The sequence below is a fragment of the Thermobia domestica genome, chromosome 3 (genome assembly GCF_964235325.1).
Source record: "Thermobia domestica chromosome 3, izTheDome1.hap1.1, whole genome shotgun sequence".
NCBI lineage: Eukaryota > Metazoa > Arthropoda > Insecta > Zygentoma > Lepismatidae > Thermobia > Thermobia domestica.
This window is the reverse complement of record NC_137456.1, coordinates 255,769,822-255,797,603: the sequence shown is the minus strand read 5'-3', so window position 1 is coordinate 255,797,603 and position 27,782 is coordinate 255,769,822. Positions and strand designations below refer to the sequence as shown.

General features: G+C 37.6%; 1 protein-coding gene across 4 annotated transcripts in view; it reads left to right on the top strand.

The window, feature by feature from the left end:
* Positions 1 to 27,782, top strand: part of in (inturned planar cell polarity protein) — a 666,765-nt gene that overhangs the window by 145,256 nt on the left and 493,727 nt on the right. For all 4 annotated transcript variants that reach the window (XM_081752327.1, XM_081752329.1, XM_081752330.1 and 1 more), the window contains exon 4: positions 2,835 to 2,920. In XM_081752327.1, coding sequence (XP_081608453.1) covers positions 2,835 to 2,920 — 86 coding nt within the window. The remainder of the gene's footprint in view (positions 1 to 2,834; positions 2,921 to 27,782) is intronic.

Here is a 27,782-nt window from a genome sequence, read left to right as displayed (position 1 = left end):
TTTTATGTTTATAATATCTGTGCAGAATTTCATTCAGTTCGGTTCACTTCTTCTTACCTTTCGGACGTCAAATTTCAAAATTTTTCGTGGGGGCTTTTACCCCCTAAAACTGTTTTCCGCAGAACATTAAAACCTCGTATTCCTTTATTTTTTACGTGTTGTCCATAGAAAAAGTTTCGTTACAATTCTTCATGTCCTTTACACACATCTGACATACTGTTACAAGCATTTTTCATATTTCGTGATCAAAGGTTTGGAGGGGTCGGCACCCCACGCTTCCGTTTTCTCAAGGAAAATACGAAACCCATACTCCCCCATTTTATGCCTACAATATCTGTGCACAATTTCGTTCACTTCGGCTCAATTCTTCTTACCTTTCGGGCATCAACTTTCAAAATTTTGGGGTGGGTTCTTTTGCCCACAAAATAATTTTTCCGCATAAAATAAGAAACAAGTATTCATTTTCTTTTTGCGTATTCTCCATACACAATGTTTCGTTGCAATTCTTCATGTCCTTTACAGACATCTGACATACTGTTACGCTTATGAAATTTCGTGATCAAAGATTCGGAGGAGTCCGTGCCACACTTAACCGTTTTTTTTAGGTAAATGCGAAACCCGTATACCCTCATTTTATGTCTACAATATCTGCGCAAAATTTTATTCACTTCGGTTCACTTTTTCTTCCCTTTCGGTGCCAAATTTCAAAATTTTGGGGTGCGGCCTTTTGCCCCATAAAACCATTTTTCCGCAAAAATAAAAAACCGTATTTTTTTGTTTTCAGCACATTTCCCACACAAAAAGTTTCGTTGAAAGTCTTCATTTCCTTTACACATCTCACATACTATTAATATTATTTTTGATTTTTTGTTATCAAACGTTTGGGAGGGTCGGCGCCCCACCTAACTGTTTTCTCTAAGAAAATATAAAACTCTTATCCTCATTTTACGTCTGCAGTACTTGTGGAAATTTCATTCACTTCGGCTCATTTCTTCTTGTCTTTCGGGTGTCAACTTTCAAAATTTTGGGTAGGAGCCTTTGACCCCTAAAACAGTTTTTCCGCAGGAAATAAGAAACTCGTATTGATTTATTTTATGGTTATTTTCCATACAAAATGTTTCGTTGCAATTCTTCATTTCCTTTACACACACCTCACTGTTACTAGTACTTTTGATATTTCGTGATCAAAACTTTGGAAGGGTTCGTGCCCTTTCCAACAGTTTTTTCCAGGAAAATACGAAACCCGTATTCACTCATTTTACGTCTACAATATGTGTGCACAAGTTCATTCATTTCGATTCACTTGTCCTTGCTTTTCGTTCGTCAACTTTCAAAATTTTGGGTGGGTGCTTTTCCCCGTAAAACCATTTTTACGCAGAAAATAAAAAAAAAACAGTATTCGTATGTTTTTCGCATATTATCCATACATTAAGTTTCGTTGCAATTCTTCATGTTCTTTAGACACATCTCACATACTGTTACTAGCACTTTTGATATTTCGTGATCAAATGTTTGGAGGGGTCCGTGCCTCATCGAACCTTTTTTTTGCAGGAAAATACGAAACCCGTATTTCCTCATTTTAAACCTACGACATCTTTGCAATATTTCACTCACTTCGGTTCACTTCTTCTTATCTTTCTCGCGTCAACTTTAAAATTTTGGGGTGGGTTCTTTTACCCTATAAAACTGTCTTTCCGCAGAAAATAAAAAAAAACGTATTCCTTTATTTTCTGCGTATTGTCCATACAAAAAGTTTCGTTGTAATTCTTCATGTTCTTTACACCCATCTGACATTTGTTACTAGTACTTTGATATTTCATGATCAAATGTTTGGAGGAGTCCGCGCCCTACCCAGCCGTTTTTTAAAGGAAAATAAGAAACCCGTATTCCCTCATTTTATGTTTATAATATCTGTGCAGAATTTTATTCAGTTCGGTTCACTTCTTCTTACCTTTCGGACGTCAAATTTCAAAATTTTTCGTGGGGGCTTTTACCCCCTAAAACTGTTTTCCGCAGAACATTAAAACCTCGTATTCCTTTATTTTTTACGTGTTGTCCATAGAAAAAGTTTCGTTACAATTCTTCATGTCCTTTACACACATCTGACATACTGTTACAAGCATTTTTCATATCTCGTGATCAAGGGTTTGGAGGGGTCCGTGCCCCACCCTACCGTTTTTTTTCAGGAAAATATGAAGCCTGTATTCCCACATTTTACGTCTGCAATATCTGTGCACAATTTTATTCACTTGGGTTCAGTTATTCTTGCCTTTCGCGTGTCAATTTTCAAAATTTTGGGTGAGTCTTTTATATTAAACCTTTACTTTATGTAACTTTTTCTTTTTTAAAATTCTTTTTTTGGGGGGGAGAAGGAGAGAAATGTTTTTCTGATATATGTCTTTTGCCATTCATCTTTTTTGAACTGCTTAAGTAAGATCCTTTTGTAACTTTTGATGTCATCCAACTCCGTCACGATAATAAAATTGTCATTCTTAACAATTTGTTTTATTTCCTTATTTTTCAGTTTGCCACACTGATATATTATTAACAAAATTGAGGTTTGGTCCAACGCCTTTCGAATTCGGAACCAACCCAACCGCCGAGCTTTTTGGGTTGCCTGCTATTGCAGGAAAACGAGAATTGCAGGTGGTAATGCACTTTTGGAGTCGTGTATACATCATTTCGAGAACTTTTGAAATGAACATCGTAGATTCTTATGAAAAGTCTCTATTTCTGTAATCTGAATTTTGAACTTTTTTTTCATCAGTATTTAATGTGAATAAAATTTTATTCCTCTGTCTAATAATAATGAATTTGTTCGATATTTCTTACAGGAGATTGGCTTCGAAGTATTGACGGACAAGAAGTGTCGTTTCGGACCATAGATTCTGTTTTAGGAAGTATTACGTCGCCATGTAAAGTAAGTTCCATGTTTATGTTGTTTTCATTTAAAAATATTAACTCACTAAAATGTACGATGCTTGGTTAAAAAATAGCAGGACTGGTAACTGTCAGTAGTATACGTATAGCAGTGGAGAGTACATGGGCACAGGGCAACCTTGAAACTTCGAGAAAAGAATGACATAGGCCTACGTGAGTAGCATTTTCAGTTGTGTTTAATGTGTGAGCAGTGATCGAGGAGAAAGAGGTGTGCAGTCGTGTTGCCGGAACAATGACAAATGTGGAAGTTAAGCAGTGCATTCACTTGAATTCCTTGTGAAATTAAAGAACTCACCGATTGAGTGTATGAAATTGTTGCAGGATGTGTACGTACGCGGGAACGCGAGAACGTTGATGGTGATAATAGACTCATCACAGCAACAACAGAGGAAAATGTGATAAAAGTGACTGATATTGTCCGGAAAGATCACAGGGTTATAATGTCTGACACTAAGTTACTTTAGATATATACAGGATTTCCATAAAGTCTGGACGGATTTAATTCGCTTATAATTTACATAAAAAATACTCATATTGAAATCAAATAAAGTGCAAACGGTAGCGGAAGGATTAAATTTTTACCTGTAATCTGCACCAGCTCAGTTCATTCACCGCCACACCTCCAACTGGGCGCCATTTACGTCCACACATTTGCGTAGGCGGCGCTGGAATCCACTCACAGCGTTCCGCCGTGTTTGATCCGAAATGCCAGCCACAGACGCCCTGATTTTGTCCTTTAAGTTCTCCAAACCACTTGGCTTCTTTGCATAAACTTCCGTTTTCACATGACCCCAAAGCCAGAAGTCGCAGAGGGTAAGGTCGGGTGATCTTGGCGGTCAAGCGGTCGGGCCACCGCGGCCAATCCATCGGTTAGGGAATTTCTCGTCAAGAAACTGTCTCACCTTGATTGCATAGTGAAGGGGTGCCCCGTCCTGTTGGAACACGATGTCGTTCTGGATTCCACGTGCCTCCACTTCCGGAATGAGGTATTTCTGCAACATATCCAGGTACGAATCTCCATTCACGGTCTCCTCTTCAAAAAAGAATCAGATGATCATAGGACACAGCGCACCAAACGTTCACTTTAGGGCTACCTCTCTCATGTGTCTCAAATTCCTTTGGGTTTTCCGTGCCCCAAACGCGACAGTTGTGTCGGTTAACCTTCCCGGAGACATGGAAGGTTGCCTCATCTGAGAACATGATGGCTGAAAGGAGAACGTCGCCATGTTCCAACTGCTTGAGCATGGCGTCACACAAGTTGAACCGGATGTCCAAATCTTCATCATGCAGATCTTGGACTATCTTGATTTTGTAACCTTTGGCCTTGATCGTCTTCTTGGCTATCTTAAACACGGTTCTCTGTGGAATTCCGAGTTCCATGGACCTTCTGTGGGCTGTTGATGATGCTTTCCCTTACCCTGCTCTCTGTTGCAGGCGATGTTGGCGGCCTCCCACTTCGAGGACGGTCCAGGACGCTTCCTGTCTCCAAAAACTTAGCATGCCACTTTCGGATTGTACTCTCAGTCGGTGCCGGGTTTTTTGGTGAACTCTTTGGTGAACTTTCGACACACCAGAATTGGTGATTTTAGCTCTGCGTACCACAGAACACATTGCGCTTTCTCTTTCACCGACGCCATCTTTGATACGGTAAAAAAAGTAGTCTTCTCAGAGGAGTTTTTCATTTATTTATTTCTTTAAAAGACACACACCAATACAGCTTACAACTTACTTTTAACAGTCAACATTGAAACAACAATGAAAACAACAATGGATGGAATTTGATAAGAAACTGACCCTTGCGCTCCCTCTCCCTCTCTCAACGTGTTCAGAGTTGCCGCTTATCTAACAGTGTTGCCAACTAAAAATTTAATCCTTCCGCTACCGTTTGCACTTTATTTGATTTCATTATGAGCATTTTTATGAAAATTATAAGTAAATTAAATCCATCCAGACTTTATGAAAACCCTGTATAGCGCCTTCTTCATTTCAGTTGCTTTTTTTACTGTTGCAGAGCCCTCTGAAATTTAAGTATGTGTGATATTGTAGCATCCTTATTTGGCAACACTGGTTAAAATGTAGCGTTTTAATGTTCTGTTTTACATGTAGATTTGAAATATGTAATAATCTGGCATAGTGCCATTTGAAAAATGAAACTTTGTATTGAGAAAGCAACACTGTTAATCTGATGGCAGTGTTGAGTGTGCCAAACTTTTCTCCCTCCTAATATTTGCTTAATACAAAATTTCAGCTATTTTCGTCAATTAGAAGTTACAAGGAGCGGTCCTTTAAATTATTTATCCTGTGTATATATACTGCGTGAAAAGACGTTATTAATGTATGATGCCTTTAAAACTGAAAACGTTGCTAAACTAAAGCAGTACGTCTTCAACAATGAAATTTAATTCAGCTTGTAAAAACAAAATTTGTATTTTCTTTTCTCTAAGATTAACTAAACTCTTTGTAGCAGCTTGTTTTCTAAAACACTTAATTAGAAGCAATTCAGTAGGAGAGGTTTCATCTGGTTTCACGTGAACTATGTCTTCAAACATTGTAGTAGCTTGTGTGTGATTCGGTCATTTTTCTCTTTTCCTTTCTTCAGCAAACAGATCGTCACCGTACACGATCATAGGCATGTTTTTTTTTTCTTTTTTAGTGATTTGGTATATTCGGTAAATCAGGATTCGATTAAATGAGACTGTAGTCTTCGCTTATTTATGGAGGTAGAAAGCAAATCTGAAGTCCTTCCCTGGAGAACCTTATGAAAGAAGGAAAAAAAAAAACAAAAAAAAACTAAGTTCAAAATTCGAACTGGATATTTTGAACGGTACCGTATAGTCGTTAGGCGTTTGTATCTATTTCGAGACGAACGGACGAAGGGAAAGTCAGGCATCAATAAATCACATCGGAATGAATCATGTGAGTCCGTCTAATCCTCGAATTCGATTTTCTCACAATTACAAGGCTATCTTGTCTCCTATCTCGCTTGAAAATAAATTGACAAGAGAGCTTTTTCTGGAGCATATTGATTTTAAGAAATTAAGCAAACGTTTGACTGTAGCGTTTTTTTTTCCTTCAAGTTTTGTATACAAGCATGTCCCAAAAGGTAAAAGGTTTTCTCACTGCAGAAGATCCTTGTGTTGATCCTCCGTCTTCAATACTGAGGCCAAATTCTTATCTTGGAGGTAGTAATTACTCGAACGAGCTTTAATTTGTTCTGTGCCATTTTGCACATTATTGTGTGTGGGATGTTAAAACTTGTGGTTTACCCTTTGCGTGGTCTTCGTGAGACTATGCTGGAAAACCCCTTTTGTTTGTTGCATTTTCTCTTGTAATACACCAGGCTTGCTGGAACGCTATCTTCCATCTTCAAATTTCTTATATAACTTCATGATGCTATTGTAAAGGGGTGGTCCTTTCTGTAGTTGGCATGAAACGATCTTTGCACACACTCAATGCAGGTACAACAAACGAATTCTTGCACGCGAAATGATGCTTTGGCTATATTACTATGTTATTTATCATGCTCACCTTTAAACAGAATGGGGGCATAATACAGTTTCATTTATTTATCTGGAAATCCAAATGATTATTATAGTAGAAATTCAACAGTGTAATCAATTTAGTCCATATTAGGGGTAAACATATACATTTAAAATAATGAAACAAAACATGCTGTAATATGTAGGACCGTTTGCCGTGTGTTTCTCACAAAAGTTCCCCCTAGAAAAAAAAAGTGTCGGATTTAAAAATAGTGATATCAATATGTCACAATCAGCATTTCTAATGTAAACTTATTATTAAAGTGGTGTATTTTTTTTTTTTTTTTTTTTTTTACAAAATAAAGATGGAAACAGTTTTTGCGTTAAATTAAAGAGAATTGATTCAATAATATATGAACTAAAATATAATAAGAACAAAATTTCACATCAAATATTCTTTCTAAATTGGGCAGTGATTGCATTCGGTAATGCATTTTTGATTTTTTTTTTTTAAGTGTACCTGTATAGTAAAAGATTGAATGTTAAAATGTTATCAAAGAAAATAATTCTCGAGTCGAAAATATCCTTTATTGTACATACTGTATTTATTTATTTTTATAAGTTAATACATGAAAGGTAAGGATTTGTTTCTATTTGTGTGTAGTTACTTTAATACCCAAAGATTATAAAAGTAAATTGAAAATTGTGAAATCAGATACATATATTCAGTTAAATTAGTAAACATCTGTAAGAGAAATTTATGTCAGTGTATTTAGATCTCACAAATTTTAATATACTTTTATTCTCATTAAGTATATTTACAAGCACATGATTAGAATGATACATTGTAGAATCATCATTATCATCATCATCTAAGGTAACCGAAGCATGGTTTGGGCATGGCTTTCACAGAGATCTGCCGCATGAAGAAGACAGGTGTAGATTGTGGACCAGTTACTTATCTCCAGATTTACAAACGGGAACGACTCTGGTGCTGAATAAGCATAAGTACAGGTATTTCCTTCCCATAAGTCAACTATATGACTCCACTCCAACTGGGATGAGATTAGGAATCAAGGCGTGTATGTGCCATCCACAAGGAGTAGAATTACTTCGATGCTGTTCGGTGCTAGAGGATAGTTGGCAACGCCCACGTCACTGGCCGATAGCCAGCTCAAAAATATAGGGGGGAGTCGGTAGAAGTGGGGGGACGATCCAATCATATTATAGTTCATTTCCAAGCCTACAGTGAAAAGTTTAGAGAGGCGAGCAAAATTTTCCGGGGGAGGCGGCCCCCTAAACCTCTGCGGATACGAGCCTGCCACGTCATAAATCTGTGTTCTTGCTTTACTCATATGCATGAACAGATTTCTAAACAATTTCTTTGGTGTCTGACAACGAAAGATGTAATGACTTTTGACATCAGATCATCCACATAAGAAAAACTCTATTGGAAGTTATACTCTGAATTTCACGCATGCCATGAAAGCTGTGGTATCCAGAAATTGTATTGATCTTATGATGCCAAGTACAAACTGAATGCAACCAGTTTCATCTACTATTGATGGGGAATGTATTAATGCACATCTTTTGTATTTAATAGTTCCATTTGTGATATTCAAAAACGGTTCAAAATGCCCATATGTTGCTTTAATCCATATCGTCTGTGAAGACTGACACTGAGGTCAGCTTGTAGTGAAGATACAAATAAATGTAGTTGTACAGCAGCAAATACAAGAGAACGCTATATTGATACTGATATTCTGTTGATTTATCGTTCTTTTGGTTTTTATTTGGCTGAATTATATTGTTGATTAACCGTTGTAGGTTTCTGGGGATGAATCAGGATTCTGTTTCACGAACTGTTAGAAGTACGCAGTAGTCATACACTTGCTTTCGGAAATCTTGACATATTACCATTGCTTCAGTAAGCAGAATACGTTGCCTTTCCTCGTTCAAGCTTTTGTCTTTTGTCATTTTACCACTTTTCACTAAAAATTTTCTCAGCAAGTCCGGAGAAGAAGAATATACTAAATTTTCCTCTTCTCTCTCTGAAGTTGAAAGACGTTACAGTACATAAAGTAATTTCCTTATACAGGGTGCGGCACATAAAACCGGCCCGTAAAGTGAACACATAAAATGAAATGTAATGTATTGAATATGATTAACTACAACACATAAATGAAATGTACTGTATTGAATATGACTACTCACCTTCACAGCAGGTGCTGAAAGTGTCCTCCGCCCACTTCAACACACATGTGAGCACGATTGAGGAGATTCATATATACCCTTGTCAGTTCTTGTGTTGTAATGCTATTGGTGACATCCTGGATCCTGGTCTTGAGTTCTTCAATTGTGTGTGGATTTGTTTCGTATACTCTTCCCTTTAGCAGTCCCCATAAGTAAAAGTCACACGTGGACAAGTCTGGTGACCGAGGAGACCACAAGCCTTTGCTGATTGTCCTCTCTGGTGTAAACATCTCATGCACAAGGGACAACGATGCAGCTGATGTGTGGCATGTTGCACCGTCCTGCTGAAAGTAACATAACTGACGCTCCTCTTCGGTCAAGTGTGTATAAAACTCCTCCAGGATTCCCATATACACGTCACTGTTCACTGTCGTCTCAAAGAATATGGGCCCAATAACGCGTGTGGCGGAAATGGCACACCAAACACCAATCTTCTCATCATGTAAGGGTACCTGGTGGATTGGGTGTGGATTTTCTGTCGACCAATACCGGTTGTTTTGGGAATTTACGTACCCAGACAGGTGGAACCACGCCTCGTCACTCATGATGAGCATTAGTGGATCCAAGAAACCACTGGCAACATTGCTCAACAGCCATGAACAGAAATGCACCCTCTTCTGCAGGTCAGGCTCCTTCAGTTCTTGCACAACACTTATCCGGTACAGTTTTAACTTCAGTCCCCTTAAAACACGTCTGCAACTTCTCTCACTCGCATGAACCTGTTGACTCAATCTCCTGGTTGACTTTCGAGGACTTCTTGTCATTATCTCCCCCACCTGCATCTTTAATTCAGGTGTGCAGACAGATGGTCGTCTGTTCCTGGAAGCATTTTGAACCGATCCTGTACGCCGCCATTTTTCAATCAATTCCTGAATGGTGCTTTTTGCTGGCACAGAACGTCCTGGAAATTTCTCCCGAAACAAATTCTTTGTTTTCACAAAAGATCCAGTGAGAATGAACCCTTCAACAATGGCAACACGCTCGGGTATCGAATACGGCATTATCACACACTGACACTCACCCGGCTTAACACAACCAGGCCTTTTTCTCAACTGGTTTCGACAAGTTTCACTGGCTGCGGCTGCACGTGACTGCTGCAGGTCACGTAAGTCGACCCGCCCTCGACACGCCATCTCTTGGTAGGAAGGTAGATTATTTAAGTATTGCCAAAAACACAATATACCAGAATATTACGACGGGCCGGTTTTACGTGCAGCACCCTGTATTTAACCATAGAAACTTGATACTTGTATTGATTTTAAACCCTTAAAATAGTTTCCAATTTTAATGTCAGAGTATATAAGATAACTTGAAATTTACGGTGAAGTTTGTACAGTCACTCAGATAAGTACCTGGACCCCTGACTATTATAATTCCACTACTTGGGGTCCAGGTCATTTTCAGTTGTGAGAACACCTAGAAAGATGCAACCCGACTTACACGCATCTTTTCTCGGCACTGACAGCCGGTGGTAGCCCTGATCCAGGTGTTTATGCAGATAAAATGTAAAGTAGGTGACTAACGAAACAATTCTCCATTCTAAGATGAATCTCTGATTCGGTTCGTGTTTTCCAAAGAACACCATATATTAATCTCAATATTGCTGTGTATGTAATATATTATTTCTTTAAAAACTGTATGTTTAAAGAAATAAAAATACTGACCACGAATGAATCAGTAAATGGTTAAAAGTAGCTGAAAATATCAAATATTGAACAACTGCTGGAAATAAGTTTTTAAATGAGTTCCTCCATTGAGAGATCTTCTCCAATGCTCCTCATTCTAACATCTTTTTCTTTCTGAAGGAAGGAAGATCATTCTTGTCACACTCAGTATGTATTGAAATTCAAACATTTGAAAAAGTTTCAACCTGTTCGGGATTCGAACCGGGTCCGCCGAATAGAAGTTCAATACGTTAACCACTTACCTACTGCGTCACTTCATCTTTCATCTAAACTATTTGCTAGTTAAAATCTTTGTATGTAAGACTATACAAAATACTAATGCTCGTATAATGGATTGTTCCTTATGAGTGTCACACAATGACTTACTCAAGATTTTCTTCTTTAACCCAAAAACAAGTTATATAGACGTTCCTCATTGAGAAACTTATCACGAAACGTTCTTCAAGTTGAGGCTACGTCATCGTTTTCAGCGATGGTCCCGATTTACAGTACAATTCTTCTTTACCTTCTAGTTTCCAAAGAAGAAAAGAGGGTAGAAATTAATTTCACATTCTTTGAATTATATCAACACGTGTAGAAATAGTGTGTGCTATGTTTATCTAACATAACTACTAGTTTATTTTTTATCTTTGTGTGAGGAATTGATGGCAAAGTGTGAGGTAGAGAACTGCCATTAGAGCGACCCGGGTTCGAATCCCGTCGTGGCATTTATTGAAAGGTATTGTTTACGTAATTGATATTGCATTTCTGTTATTCCTTTATTATTATTATTATTATTATTATTATTATTATTATTATTATTATTATTATTATTATTATTATTATTATTAATATTAATACAAAGTCGAGATTCTGCTACATTTTTTTATAATTTATGAATTTTTTGATTGAACTTCAAGTCTTTTTGTTGAATAATCAACACTCTCGATTGTAGGAGGTTTGCAAATATCATTCTGTTGCATATTTGTTTACTTGCACTCCACACCAAGCCTGGACACTCCATTTCACCTTTCTATATCTACGGGAAGTACGCTAAAGGTTTTGACGATCATTGAGAGTAAGTGAATAAGTGATGAGAGCAATGAACTTTGCGTATTAACATTTAAAGTATCAGGTTGTCGGAAAAGTCATGTTGTATTTTTGTAAAATATGACAAATGACGATTTGTGTGTATACTTGAGTTATTCGGATCATACAATAGTTATGTCATGAATAGGTAAGAGGTTGAATGTTTTGTGTATTAATATTGCTCTTTCTTTGGTTTGGTTTTACAGATTTGATCAGAGATGACATGGATCAATGAAACCTTGACACACGACCCACTGACCCACCACCGACGGTGACCCACTCTGACCCACCACTCACCATGAACCTCTGACCCACCAAATCACATCGTCATCAACTCTTACACATGATCCACGGTCTCTTCTCTACCGAATAAACAGTAATAAAACCAGGTTGTGAAATTCTAACTAATCGGAGTTTGAATTTCTACGGTCAATCGCTCAAGCACCGCTCTATTACAATAACGGTGGATCTGATCTTTACGATATAAAATGGTACAGTGTATATCATAGGCAAAATTGCAATGAATTTCAATTAAATTGTCATGGTCTAATTATTTCCTTGTTGAATTATTGATACTTTTCAGTGGGAAGTCCCAAATCAAGGTAAGTTAACCAACGTACAGAAGCTTGCATTACAAATTTTATGCCTATTTTTCTCACAACTTTGCGGGTTGATTGACCTGTGCTCTAAGCGCTCCATACAATAAACAAGCTTCAGCAATTATTATAGTAAAAAGCGCATGGTAAGCATTTATGGATATGTTATACGAAGCACTTTTTTGTCTCTCAACTAATAGAAACTATTTTTTGTTTCGTTTTCGATTATTTTTACAAACTAACCCACTATCAGTTTACCATATATAGGAAGTGCCGCCCCTCCCCATAAAGGAGAATTTTAAAAAATGCTAGGAGAAGTTCTGTTCATTTTCAATAAAGAGTTAATACACTGAAATCCAGCTCCGTAAGTTTAACGGTTTATGGCATATTCAATTATTTTTTTTCAAAAATTCGGATCCCCACTATGCCTTAGGATATTATTATAGTGAAAGCAATATTAACATCCCAGCTTGAATTAAGGCCTAACTATATACCAAAAATAATTTCATTTGACTGCAATTTGGTTGTGATGATTAGGCACACATAGTTACATTCATTTTTTCATTTAATAATTTATATATTACAGTTATTCAAAAAAAAAATCCAGTAGTTAGCTCCTCTAAAACTCTAAGGCTGCGTGTCTCGAGAGCCAACTAGTAGTATCCGTTCTATTGCTTTTATTACAATTTCAAATATCAATATCCAAAAATGCCTCAAGTTCTTTTTTCAAATAGAGATACTCATCACAGGTAAGTAAACAGAAACAAATGAAAAAGGGAGATGGAGGCCTTGAAAATGAAACTAGACAAATTGAACAGTGTTCAGAAGCACATTTTTGAATCACGCTCGATCTTACTCACAGGAGTTAAATACGCGGTTCTGGTTAGTTGGGAGTTATCCGTTTCTCGCTACGTAGCATAAATATAGCAAAAAATCAAGTGCCTGTTACTGGTGGTCTTCGTTGCCAAGCGTACTAGCGCAATGGGCTAGTAATTATAATTGATTTTGGTGTGGGTTCAAACCAGAGTTGCAGTGGCTCAATGAAAACTTGACCCACGACCCACCGTGACCCACTATAAACTACTATCATCCACTGTGACCTACTCTGACTCACCAAAATCCATCATCAACTCTGAACACGATCCACGACCTCTTCTGTATTGACTAAAGAGTTTACACTTGTAATAAAACAAAACTGAAATCGTCACTAATCGGAGTTTGAATTTTTAATCAATCGCTCAAGCATTACTCTGTTACAATAACAGTGGACCTGACCTTTACGATATAATATGGTGAAGTGTTTGTCAGAGAGGAAATTGAAACAGTTCGAAGTGGGAAGGAAATTAGTATGTGCCTAAAATATACTTGTACTAAGAGATTATTCTTACGAGTGTTAATTTCTGAACGTATTCCAAAAGAAACTTCTATTCGCAGAAAAAAAACCCTGTTCAATATGGAAAAGGTTATGGTTTCTCAGTTCACAGTATTTTTTTTTTCACAAAAGTCTTGAAAAATCAGTTTTTCATAGTGTATAAAGGTGCTCGGGTATCCTATGTGAGAGCATCTCCATAAAGTATGCTCATAATTGTAATTTGTGTAATCACTAAAACACCACGTTAAATTTAAGTTACAAATTGCATAATTGCAATTATTATGAATATTTATTCAAAGTAGTTTACCTAAAGCAAAGAAGAGACACTAAAAATTAGGTACAAAGTTGAATAACACAAATAAGCCATTACTAATACAAGTATACATTTTCTATAACTCATAATTTTCCACCTTAAAACAAATCTGAAATCGGGTTTATTTCCTGTTGGTAACTTTTTCGTGGTAAATCATCCGCAGCGGAATGATGTCCATCCTTCAGCCAAGAAATAACTAACTCGTCTACTTTGAGCTTATCTAGCGGTAGGCCATTAACATTGATGAACAACAAGTTAGACAATGTTTGAGCACTTAGTTTATTTCTAATATCAGTCATCTGTAAATTCATAAGGGGAAATCCCCGTTCGCACTCTGTCGTGAAAATTGATAATACTTCTACCCGATTTCTGCAACTCCTCATCGACAATCTGCTTGTTAGACTTAAGTCTGATAACAATTTTTCTTGGTCAGTTTTGAAATACTCAGCAAGAAGTATCTCTCTCTATCACCATACAACATCTTTTCCATATCGACCATGTCAGTTAGCAATGTCGACTAGTGGAGAACAGAAACTTCATCTACCACGCCTTCGATAGGAAACCTTGTGAAGAAATTATCAATTAAAGACTAATAAACTGATGATTTCTTATTTGTTTATAAATTTATTTTTTGTAATTACACATGAAGGTTTGATGCCATTACGAAGTCCCCCCCCCCCGTCTAGAAAGCGAAAGGGAACGAAGTTCCTGGAAGCTGTTCAGGGGTGAATGGGAATTTCCCTCCTTCTTCCCCTTCATTTACCACACTGCTGTTTGCCATGTGTCAAATTGCGATGAATTTCAATTAAATTATCATAGTATAATTATTTCCTTGTTCAATTATCGATACTTTTCAGTGGAAAAAAGGATTTGAAAGTTCCAAAACAAGTTAAGTAGACCAACATAAAAGGAAAAAAAGTGTAAAATTTTCCATATAATTATGCGCACACAGAGAAAAATCCGTTCTCCGGACAGCGGTATATTGTACAAATATACGGTATCCTCTTGCTTACTATAGAAATCAGTACGGAGCATGCGTTATCCGTATGCTACATAGGCACTGCCCTTAGATGTTACATCATGCCGTTGAAGGATGTCTGACATTAACAGTTTTCTGTATATCATATGCATATACTTACGTTACCTTCGTCAGGTATATGTTCCTATACGTCCATTTGTATGTGAGATCCTGACCGCCTACATTGTTTCATACAGAAAGTACGTATAGATGGAACGCTTATACAGAAAGTATTATAAAACATGCGTTTTCAGTTATACTTCTGCTGTACGTTAAGTCCAAAAACTACAGGAACTACGCATGTAACCTATCTTTTTAAGTACGCCACCTACAATTTTTTTCTCAGTGTACAGTCCAAACTTAAAATTTCCGTGTAATTAAGCTTACAGTACAAATTTTGTGCCTATTTTTCTCAAAACTTGATGGATTGATTGTCCTGTGCTGTAAGCGCTCCATATAATAAACAGAAGCTTCAGCAATTATTATAGTAGAAAGCAATGGATATATGAAGCCAAGCACTGTATTTTTTGTTTCTGATTTTTTTCTAAATAACATCGATTGTTTTCGATCTTTTTTACAAACCAATTCACTGAAAATTTCCATATATAGAAAGTGCCCCCCCCCCATATAGGAGAATTTAAAAAATGCTAGGACACATTCTGTTTATTTCAATAAAGAGTTAATACACTGAATTTCAGCTCCGTAAAGTTAACAGCGTGCCCCGGATCCCCACTACCTCCTTAGGATGTTATGCGTTATAATGAAAGCAATATAACATCCCAGTTTGGATTAAGGCCTAACTATATACCAAAAGTAATTTCATTTGACGTTGCAATTTGACCGTGATGATCAGGCACACATAGTTACATTCAGTTTTTTATATAATAATTTATATATTAGTGATTCAAAAATGTAATTTTTCCATTAGTTAGCTCCTCTAAATCTCACAGGTCTTGAAAGCCAAGTAGTAGTATAAGTCCTATTATTATTATTACAATTAAAAATATTAATATCCAAAAGTGCCTGAAGTTCGTTTTTTCACTTGGTTAGATATACTCACCCCAGGTAAGTAGACAGAAACAAATGGAGAAGGAAGGGAAATGAAGGTCTTGGAAGTAAAGCGAAGACAAATTTACCAGTCTTCAGAAGATACTGTCTACAATGCAGTGAGCAGAGTGGGTCGAAATATCATACTGAGTCGGTGGGTCGTAGTGGGTCATGGTGGGTGGTGGGTCGCAGTGGGTCACAGGCTGTTGCCCCACGACCCACTGACCCACGCAGAAAAGTTGATCCACTGACCCACTCCATCTCTGGTTCAAACCCGATCCAAGGAAGTTATTTTTTATTTTAGTTTTTAAATTTTCAAAACACTTTTTTCATTAAAATAAGATAAAAATAATACTCAAAGAGGTGATTACGTTAAGTGTGCAGTTTTGCTATACGAATCCATAGTACCTCTATAAGTAGTGGTAGTAGTAAGAGTAGTAGTACTAGGAGGAGGAGGAGGAGGAGCGGGTTAGAAGCCTCGCAGGGCTCGGTTTGTTCCAACTTAACTACCATGATATAAATATAACCTCAACTCCTTCTTCAATTTTCTTCTATTACTACTATAATACACAATACCTACATCAGAAGGCTTGGACAATCGCAGGCTCTAACCAATCAGAACCGTGTTTTTAGTTTCTGTGGCTAGGGTCGAGGGTGAAAATAATATGCTCTTCAGAAGATGCTGTCTTCAATGCTGTGAACAGTGGGTCGGTGGGTCAGAGTGCGTCATGGTGGGTGGTGGTTCGAAGTGGATCACGGTGGGTGATGGGTTGCAGTAGGTCACATGCTGTTGACCCACTGACCCACTCAGAAAACTCGATCCATTTGACCCACTGGCCTACTCCAACTCTGGATTTGATAACATAGAAGATGGTAGACCAAAAATTGCATGTTCACCATATTTTATCGTTTTACTTCAGGCAAGGGAAGAAGGCGCGAATAGTGTTTGTGATTTTTACTGTCCTCAATGTTTCTGTGCTTTTATCCCTGTTCTTAAAGAGTTACTGGAAAAACTGTAAAAGTTGCTAAAACGCGTAAAAATAGGAAACAAGGTACTGAGGAATGTTCGTTAAATTAGTTTAAAAAAATAATCCAGTGCCCTGAAACACCAGATTCCAATCAATATAAGTATCTGTCCAATGCTGTGCCGTGAAAAATCAGGGCTTGAAGCGAGAGCATACGGCAGCGCCTCCGTACATATGAGTTGTCAATTTAAATTCTCTGGACTATTCTTTCTACATAATACTTTAGCATTCTATCATGACTGAAATTAGAAAGTTTCAGCATTATTACACTGGAATCGTCAAAGTATGTAATTAATTCACCGCACAACCAGTTTTTCCTTCTCCCAGCGCAGTGATGTTTTAGAGTAATGGCTTAAGCGTTAGTTTCATAATGTTGTGGTCGAGGGTTGGATTCCTGCTGTGGCAATTAAGGAAATTTTTATAATTTGCAATATTGATACTTCTGATGTATACTAACATGAAAAATATTCAATTTCTCTGGGTCTAAGAGTTGAGACGACTTCCTTCACAGTTTAAATGCCAACAACACAAAATTAACGTCATCCGTATCAACCTTCATTCGTAACAATCTGGCAACGTAACGTGTTTGGACAAGAATTGATGAACACATAAGGGCTAAACACATCCTTACTGCTGTAGTATGCGCCAAAAATATGTTCCAAGGAATTGTTTCTAGCTGTGCACAAATCCAAATAGTGATTGAACTTACAATTCTAGCTACGAGATGATCCTATTTAAGATGTCACCTCACCTTTCTACGTAGAAGTGCGAAACAAAATGCATTTCTGTTATCAGCTAACAATATTCATATTCCATTTCTTGTCATAAAATGATAATTCTATCTATAAATCCATAAACGTAATAATATTATTGTGTTCATGTGTAAACCTAAGAAACATCTGACATACTGTATATCTTTTCTGTTTCTATAAATACTTTCGACTATGTTACTTTTTCTTTTTTCTGTGGTAATAATAATAATAATAATAATAATAATAATAATAATAATAATAATAATAATAATAATAAAGGAATAATAATGACAATATCAATTAGATAAACATTAGCTTCCCATACAGAAAAAATAATAGTTGCCACGACGTGATTTAAACCCAGGTAGCTGCAATAATAGTTTCCAGCTTTCACATTTTTTAAAAAACAAATCGGCCCAACCGGAGTATTGTTCCCCACTGGCACCTCGTGTCCTTTCGACGTATTCCAGACACTACAGGGACACGAACACAGAAATACTGAGGACAGTTTAAAATTCCGACCTTGCTCTTCAGAGGAATTCGAACCTCTTGTGGATTGCGCCGCATGATCTGAAGCCGAACGCCCGAGATCATACAGCTAGTGCCACCGACTCAATTTGCCACAAATTCCTGATATGAATATAAGAAAATAAACTAGTAGTTACGGAACATAAACATAGAACTGTCTATTTCTACACGGGTTGATACAATTCAAAGAATGTGAAAATAATTTCTGTCGCTCTTTCTTGTTTGGAAATTAGAAGTTATGGTAAAGAAAAAATGTAATGTAAATCGGGACCATTTCTGAAACCGATGACGTAGTCTCAACTTGAAGAACGTTTCGTGATATTTTCCTCATTGAGGAACGTCTATATAACTTGTTTTTGAGTTAAAGAAGGTAATCCAGATTAAGACCTCACACAAGAAGCAGTATCTTGTTTATATTTTTCCATGAAACGATTTTAACTAGGCATTAGTTTGTGTGGAAGATTAAGTGGCGCGGTAGGTGAGTGGTTAGCGCATTGAACTTCTATTTGATAGACCGGGTTCTAATCCAGGCCTGGTTGAAACTTTTTGAAATGTTTCAATTTCAATAGATAATCAGTGGACAAATAAGATCTCTCCTCCAGAAAGAAAAAGATGTTATAATCAGGAGCACTGGAGAAGGTCTCTCAATGGAGGCAATTATTTACAAACTTATTTCCAGCAGTTGTTCAATATTTGATATTTTCAGCTACTTTTAAGCATTTACTGATTCATTCGTGGTCAGTATTTTTATTTCTCTAAACATACAGTATTTGAAGAAATAATACATTACATACACAGCAATATTGAGATTAATATATGGTGTTATTTGGAAAACACGATCCGAACCATAGAGATACGTATCTTAGACTGTAGAACTGTTTCGTTAGTCACCTACTTTACATTTTACCTGCATAAACACCTAGATCAGGGCTACCAACTGCTGGCAGTGCCGAGAAAAGATGCGTGTAAGTCGGGTTGCATCTTTCTAGGCGTTCTCACAACTGCAAATGACCTGGACCCCAAGTAGTGGAATTATAAGAGTCAGGGGTCCAGGTACTTATGAGAGTGACTGTACTTAAATCGTAGGACACAAGTTAAAAATCCAAAGGTTTCCTAGAGCCTTTCTGTTTCAACTATGTCCCTTCTGGCGCTACTGTCGATGTGTGTGTTCCTGTACCTCCCTCGAAAGAGGAGGGACAAGTTGCTGTGGCCGAGCTCTTTCCATTGTTGGATGCGGAAGGGTTGCCCTAATGAATTATTTCACGGACTTCTATGTGCTGTGTCTTGTCTATGTGGCTTACGATCTTAACTCGTCAAGACCTAACGACTGAATGACAAATTGGCAACACAGCTGAGGTCATTCACTTCTTTTCGCTTAGCAAAGGAAAAGTTTCCTTCGTCAGAGGGTGGCGGAGCCGAAGTATATTTCGTATATTTTCCGGGGCACACCTGAGATAGACAGGCTCTAGTTTCGTTAACGTACACCAAACCGTTTATTTCATATAATTTTCAGTGAATTCTCTTTAATCTGACATAAAAACTATGTTTCCATCTCAGTTTTGTGAGTAGTTATACCACTTTAAATTTTATAGTACGTGTTGTGATAGCTGCCATATTGATAACGTCATTGCTGGTAAACCCGATGCGGGATTTTTCGGACTTCTTGTGAGAAACACAGAACCAATAGTATTACATCTTACTGAAACTTTCGTTTCAACATTTTCAGTGTCTATATTCAACCTTAATTTAACTGCTTGGCAAATGAAAATCATGAATCATTCTACTCGAAAAGCTACTGCAAGGCAAACCCAGATTATACATTTTATTTGTCATTAAGAAAATCGTAAAATAATTTGCAATAATCTGCTGTGAAAACAACACAGTTTTCGCTATGTGTGGCTAAAAATAGACCAACTCTGTTATGATAGTTATGAATGATAACTCAATATTCGCAGTGACGATTTTTCTTTCTCAAACATCGTTTTCCAGAATTGAGTTCTTTCTCAAACATCGTTTTCCAGAATTGAGTATTAACGCGACAGGAAGAAACTACTGATTACAAGCGAATGCTATTATTTGAAATAATTTCGTAATTTGATATTTTAGGAATGACAGTGAGTGACGTCAGCGAGTGGTGAGGATTCGAAGCGATCGGGTGTAGTAATTAAACTGGATAACTAGTTTATTTATCTTTCTCGGATGAAAGGGCAAATGTTAGTCAATGTAATATGCGTTAAGTTCATTTTTAGATATTGTTATTTACATGTGTTATTTCCCACTCCATCAATCAGGGGTTTGACCTACAGAAGTGTTTTCTATGTATTAATTTACAAGGTGGGTGAAAAAACTCCCTATTAAAAAGTGTTAATTACTTTTTATATAAAAAATGACTGTATTTGAATGTATACAGACCTATTGTTGCTTTTGTATTTTGCATTTAGGGATGCATGCGAGACGAGACGAGACGAGAAATGGAAAAGTCTCGCAGCCTCAAATGTTGGTCTCGTCTCGCGTCTCGCGCGAGACTTTCTTGCATGGTCTCGCAGTCTCGCATATATTCTGGGTCAAAATTTTGCAATGTGTTATTCTATGGCTGTTAATGAATGATGTGATATTCTGTCCGAAAGCAGGTATTTGACCTAAAAGTCCCTTGCCAAGGTAAATCCATGGTGGTTTGCCATTGCTTTCCATGGGATGAATGTTCATAACATCCTAAGGAGACGGAACCTAGAGTTCAACATGGTATCCGAATTTGTGTCCTCTCCGCTCCAAATTAAAAGAAATGTTGTGCTGGAATTTGATTGCTGGACCATTAATTTTCGTCAAATTAATAGCATAATTTACAGCAAAGCCAACAAAATGGTTACTGGATCCAACATTGTTTTCCAGCTTAGAGGTCTCCAGCAATATTTTCCAGTATGCCATTCGGGCACATTTTTGCCCCGAAAGAAAGTCGCTAATGTAATTAGGATATAAAGAATATAACGTTTCCGTATATGTTTTTCTGAACTCATTGAACGAAACCCGGATCCTTTTACTATATCTATATGTAAATTTCTTCGTCTTTATTTAACCGGATTTCAACCATGTCTTTGCCTGCTTCTAGTCCGAGAAATGGTCTAACGTCACAATATCCAAAATTTACATGGATTGTTCCCTTAGAATAGGTTTGAATTTTCTTTTCAGAAAGTTTAAACTCTCTAACATTAAATTTGTGGAAGCAGCAGAGAAAATATAAAAATACGTTACTTGTGTAGGAGAATAGTGCTGCCATCTATTGTCGCCTATCTCCCTTTACACCAACCACCGAGGAATAACATTACTTGTGTCAACGGACTTCTGGATAACGCAATATGTTAACAATTGCGAGAATCCAAATATCCAACAAATTATACTTGATACGAAAAAAGCTGGGGGCCGCGGTGGCTCAGTGGTAGAGCGTTCACCTCTGGTGCTTGGGGTCCTGTGTTCGATCCCAACCCCCGCCAAGTGAACTTTGTGGTGGACAAACACCGTGTGCATGGGTTTCCTCGGGGTTTTCCCGTTTCCTCTCACTTTCTTCATTCCATCATTTCAATCATTACTCATCATCACCGTCTCCTTTAGCCTAACCGGCATAACCGCGGTTCGTAAAATTCAAAGATTTCATTTCATTTCATTTACCAAAAAAGGTTTCTGGATCAATTTTCAGATCATACAGTTGAACTAACTGTAGTGTTGCCAGAATTCGCATTTTATCAACTTTCCCTTTCAACTTATATAGTGTTGCCAGATCTAGAAAATAAATTTACTGACAGATATAGGGCCATTCCTACCATCTCCCACCAAACCTATAGGGCCATCCTACCAAACCAGTGTTTGAATTAAACTTCCGAACTAGAGGGGGATGTTTTTGATAAATATATGGAAAGAAAATACTTATTTCATGTAAAAATATCATGTTATTTCTGCGAGCCGGGTCGGGGATAAACTTTGACGAAAGGGGATTTCCCCGCCATCCCCCATCATTAATCGCTAGTAGTAATGTGAAAAAGACAGAAACAGAAATATCACATTTCGAAGCAATAGGGAGTCTTATTCGCTTTTCAGTCCAAAAACAGAAGTTCATGTATTCGTGCGCGCCCGCGTGTATGTGTTTGTGTCGCAAAATAAAGTCCTAAATCCATGCTGTAATAAATTTCCAATTTACAAAGTTTTTCTTTTTTAATGATGTTTAGAAATTAAAGAAGGCTTTAATTCTGAAAATCAACCTTGAATAATAATAAATCTCATAAAATGTATATTGCCCCAATCACTTTTTTGTTCCTGGAGGCATTAAGGCTCAACCTAGAAAAGTCAATAAATATAAAATCACTAAATATGCAATTAAATGTAATTCATAAATGTTGCGAGACTGCGAGAAGTCTCGCGAGACTTCTCGTGCGAGACCTAACCGAATCTCGTCTCGCGTCTCGCATAAAATTTTCAGTCTCGTCTCGTGTCTCGTCTCGCAATTGCGAGACGAGACGCGAGACGAGACGAGACGTCTCGCGTGCATCCCTATTTGCATTTACTGATACCTGTAAATAAATCTTTAAGAGTAGAATTGACTGTGCTTTACATAGAGGGCCTGCTTGGAAAAAGTTGGTCACTATTATTAATTTGTTTGTTCAATTAACTAGTTCCAATGATGATACTAGGGAGGGAAAGGGGCAGGCACTTGTATTTTCTGGTAGGCCAAGTAATATAAAATTGTTTTCGGTATATACAAAAACAGCTCCCCCCAATTCTCTCCTCCTCCATTTGCGGTGTCTTCCCGTTCTGCCTAAAGGCCCTCCAACACTTCGTAGAACATATTTTAAATTATATTTTCTTTAGGCAGAACGGGAATTCCCGTTCTGCCTAATCTTTTGAGATGGGGAAATTATGTGCAGGGGGGTTTTCTCTAGGGAATTTTTCTTTAGTATTGTAACAGATTCTATAAGAAGAGTAACTAAAATTTAAAGTTTTTTTTTTTTCGTTAATTTTAGATGTTATTCTACTTCTCGATAAAGTGACAGTTTTGTTATTAGCAGCGTTATTCACATCTACGTCAGCAGCGCAAATCTGTCTTCAACTTTGGGGGGGCACAAGTAAAACCGTTTCCTTTTTTTTTTTTTTAAGCGATGCTCAAAATATTTGTGAAGTTGAAACACAATCCTGTGGAGGATCAGGGAGCAGAGTTGTCTTCAACATCGGGAGGCGGGCAGATTTGATGCTTCTTCTGGGGGGACATCAATTTCATCTCACTTTCCTTTGTGGCAATCGGACTCAAATCATTACATTTTTCCCGAAAAACACATTTTAAATCGGATTATTGGGGGGACATTCCTCCCAGTTCCAAGATTGGAGGGGACATGTCCCCTTCATCCCCCCGGGATTTGCGCCAGTGATCTGCGTTAGTAAAGGTGAATGTAATGTTTAAATACCTTCAGGAAAATGGAGAATTGATTGACCCAGTTATAAGAAAGTTGTTTGACATTGTAACTGAAACAAACATAAAATGAACTTACTTCGGTCTAATAGCAAATCATTTTACAATAAACGTTTATTCGAATTTTCAGTAGTTTATCTGCAGCAGTACTTAAAACGTACCACCGCACACATCCTCGAAACATGTTTGGACATATATTAAACAAAACATGCAAGAGGGTGCATAAGGCGATCCTTTAAAAAAAACAACAAAGAAACAAAAAAAAACGAGCCTTTGTCTTCTATATCACAAGTACTTTTTTGACCACCTGATCTTGTGATGTGTCTTCTATACATGATTGTATACTAGATGCAATATGTCGTCGTAGTGCAGGAATTTTGTGAAAAAAAAATCAATACAAGCAAGGAACTTTGCATAATTGTAGTACTTGACCTCCTTATCGATATACTAAATGTCCCCTAAGATTGAGGTTGAGCTTCGGCCGTCATATTGAAAACTGGCTGCCGATTTTCAGTTTTTCGCCGATAATTCCAAAATGAGCAGAGATAGCGTAAAATATAAAGATAGATGATATGTAGAGAATTAACAAACATGCCTTGTAGTGTATAATACATCCCTCTAGCTTTATTCGTTCAGGAGATATGAAGATTTAAGTTATTGAAACTTTGTTAATTTGTCCAGATAGTACGGTTTCTCAGGCAGAATTCGATCACTACAGATTACATAGTTACTTAAATTGTGCATTGAAAATAACTTCAATACTCTTACTAAAGTATAATAATAATAATAATAATAATAATAATAATAATAATAATAATAATAATAATAATAATAATAATAATAATAAAGTAACGACTGGAACGATGAACAATGGGAGAAGGCCCTCTGGACCGACGAATCAAAATTCCAACTTTTCGTCTTCCAATGCGAGAAGTTTGTACATCATCGTTCCGTACAGCGATTTCATTACAACCGTGTAATACCTACAACAAGGCACGGAGAAGATAGCGTCACTGTTCGGGGATGCTTTACAGACTACCACGTTAAGTTAGTTCGAATTAATGGAATAATGGACAAAAACATGTTGCACAACGTTTAATTGGAGCATGGAATTCCATCAAGAACGTGGATTTGGAGCAGTGAATTTGTACTACATCAGCATTAGTGCTCTCAACGGGTCGGGTCGGGTCGGGTTGAAGACCGACCCGACCCGACCCGTGACCCGAATTGACTGACCCGACCCGATGACCCGACCCGACCCGACTGACCCGAACCGTGATCCGATCTGATTGACCTGACCCGATAACCCGACCCGAGCTGACCCGGTTGACCCGACCCGACAACCCGACCCGAATAACCCGACCCGACAACCCGACCCGAGCTGACCCGATTGACCCGACCCGACAACCCGACCCGAATAACCCGACCCGACAACCCGACCCGAGCTGACCCGACTGACCCGACCCGACAACCCGACCCGACTGACCCGACCCGACAACCCGACCCGAGTTGACCCGACTGACCCGACCCGACAACCCGACCCGAGTTGACCCGACTGACCCGACCCGACAACCCGACCCGACTGACCCGACCCGACAACCCGACCCGAGTTGACCCGACCCGACCCGATCCGAGTCGGGTCGGGTCACGGGTCGGGTCGGGTCAACCCGACCCGTTTGAGAGCACTATGATCACGACACTGGGTGAACGCCAAAATGCACTCACATTGGGAAACTAGTTTTAAAAGCATAATTTTAGAAAATAAAGCATAAAGCATAATTTAAAATATATAGCACAATTCTTGGAAAATTCTCTTTAACTGAAAGTTTAACATACTGTGTTAATATTTTTAAAGCCAATATTTACAATGCAAAATCATTGAGAACATAACAATGCAACAATGAAAATCTTATTTTCATTTCTGTAAACTTTTCGGTGAAATCCTTTGATGTGGAGAAAAGAAAAAAGTAAAAGAAAAAAAATTTTTCTGCCAACAATGAATAGTATGCAAGAACTCCATAATATATTGTTACAGTGACGACGCCAGCTTTAAGTTCTTAGGGGGGCAAAGGAGGGGCAGATACATTTTCGGGGGGGGGGCTATTTGCCATACCAAAAATGACATATTTATTACGTTTGACTTATTTTACATTACATTGTGTATTTCGTTGCTGTTTTTATGTTAGATCTATATGATTAGGGTCTATAAATTAAACTTATTTCAAATAAAATTTGTAACTAACAAATAAGTAACGTCTGCACATGAAATATTTTTCAATGAAAATTTTGAAGCCTAAACATAAATTGAATTACTTTCGCGTATGCTACAAGTAACACATTCGTCTATATGCTACGTCTCTCTCTCTCTCTCTCCAGAGCCAGAGAGAGAGACGTATATAGCCAGAGAGAGAATTTACGAGGAGCTGCTGAAAATGTCGTAGTCCAATCCAGAAGGAGTGTAGGTACTAGGTAGAAAAATGAAATCGTAGTTTAGAAAAACATATCTCTGTATATACAAATATAAAGTTTCATATTAATAATGACATTCTTATTGTTTCTCAGGCCTCTGAAGTGATTATGTGTGCCCAAACAGATAATTTCACGAACATCCAGATCCTTACTGTTATAACATTTTTGTTCCACCAAGGAAAGTCACCGAAGTAAATTAATTAGGAAATCAGTGAAACACCACGGGACTCTCCTCCGTTATACAGTGACTAGCAGAATTATTCGGACAGGTCCAATGAAATACATATAACGGGCTATGGCTCCGAAATGAAAACATATTTTGTACACAACAATACATAAGAAAAAGGAGCTATATACGCATACCTGAAAAACACAATGAAGCGTGTAGTTGGTGTCAACAGACCGGATATAATTAATCGCAATGAAAATCATACCCAAATTTTCCCCAGCAAAATTATTCGGACAGTACGACATTTGTGAAATAATGTGAGCACTATGAGACGTGGCGCTAGTGCTGAGGGTTGTGTTAAGTACTTTAGTCCTTGTCGTGGCAGTTAGATACAACAATTCGTTGTCAACACGAAGAATGGGTCAAAGAGGAAAGAACACGACATTTGAAAAGCGGCAATTAGCAATTTTTCATTATGAAAAAGATAAAAGCTGCAGAAAAATTGCAGAGATGTCGCAAATGAAAAAAGTACAGTATGTGATATTATCAAGCGATAGAAGGTTGAGGATAGAGTTGATTTCCTCCCCAACACGGGACGTCCAAAGACATTTTCGGAGAGACGGGACTCCGCAATAGTCCGAAAAAAAAAAAGATCAACGAATCAAGGATCAACGAAAGGATCAGTAAAATAGAATCAATCAGCTTCAAAAATCGCTGCCGAGGTTGGAGAACAAATGGGGATCGACGTGAGTCCCGATACAATTAAAAGAGTCCTGAGAAGAACTAGTTTTCATGGCCGCGTAGCATGCAGAAAGCCTCATATCAACAAAACAAAGAGGAAGAAAAGACTAGTTTTGCGAAATAATACCAGTATATGGGTGCCAACTGGTGGAACTACGTGATTTTCTCTGATGAAAGTAAGTCCAATATCTTCTGTTCTGATGGGAAGGTAATGGTGTGGAGAAGAAACAATACCGAGCTGGAGGAACAAAATTTGCAGCCGTCAGTAAAATACAAAGGAGGGAGCGTAATGGTATAGGGCTGCATGTCAGCGTCTGGAGTAGGTAAGTTGGTGTTCATTGAACAGTCAATGAACAAACACTTACCTGCAAATTCTCAAAGATAATTTAAAGAAGAAGGCAGAAAAATGTAGATACTAGATACATTCAAATTCTACCCGAAACACAGCTCATATTGTAAATCTGTAGTTACTATACAATTGCCCAAAGACATTCCATCCCCCTCTCCAGTCTCCAGATATGAACCCCATTGAACATTTGTGGGATAAACTAGAGAAACAAGTTCGAAATGTGTTATAAACTAGAGAAATAAGTTAGAAATGTATTATAAACTAGACAAGCAAGTTCGAAATGTGTGATAAACTAGAGAAACAAGTTCGAAAAATATGCATAACCTCGAAGGCGCATCTGAAGGACGTGCTTCGTCAAGAATGGGCCAAGATTATTGTTGCATACACTCGCAAACTTGTGAATTGTATGCCAAATAGACTACATGCAGTTCTTAAGCAGAAAGGACTGCCTACTAGATATTGAGTTTTATATTTTTAACTCGATAAGTGTCATATCTGGTCAGGTGTCTGAATAATTTTGCAACAC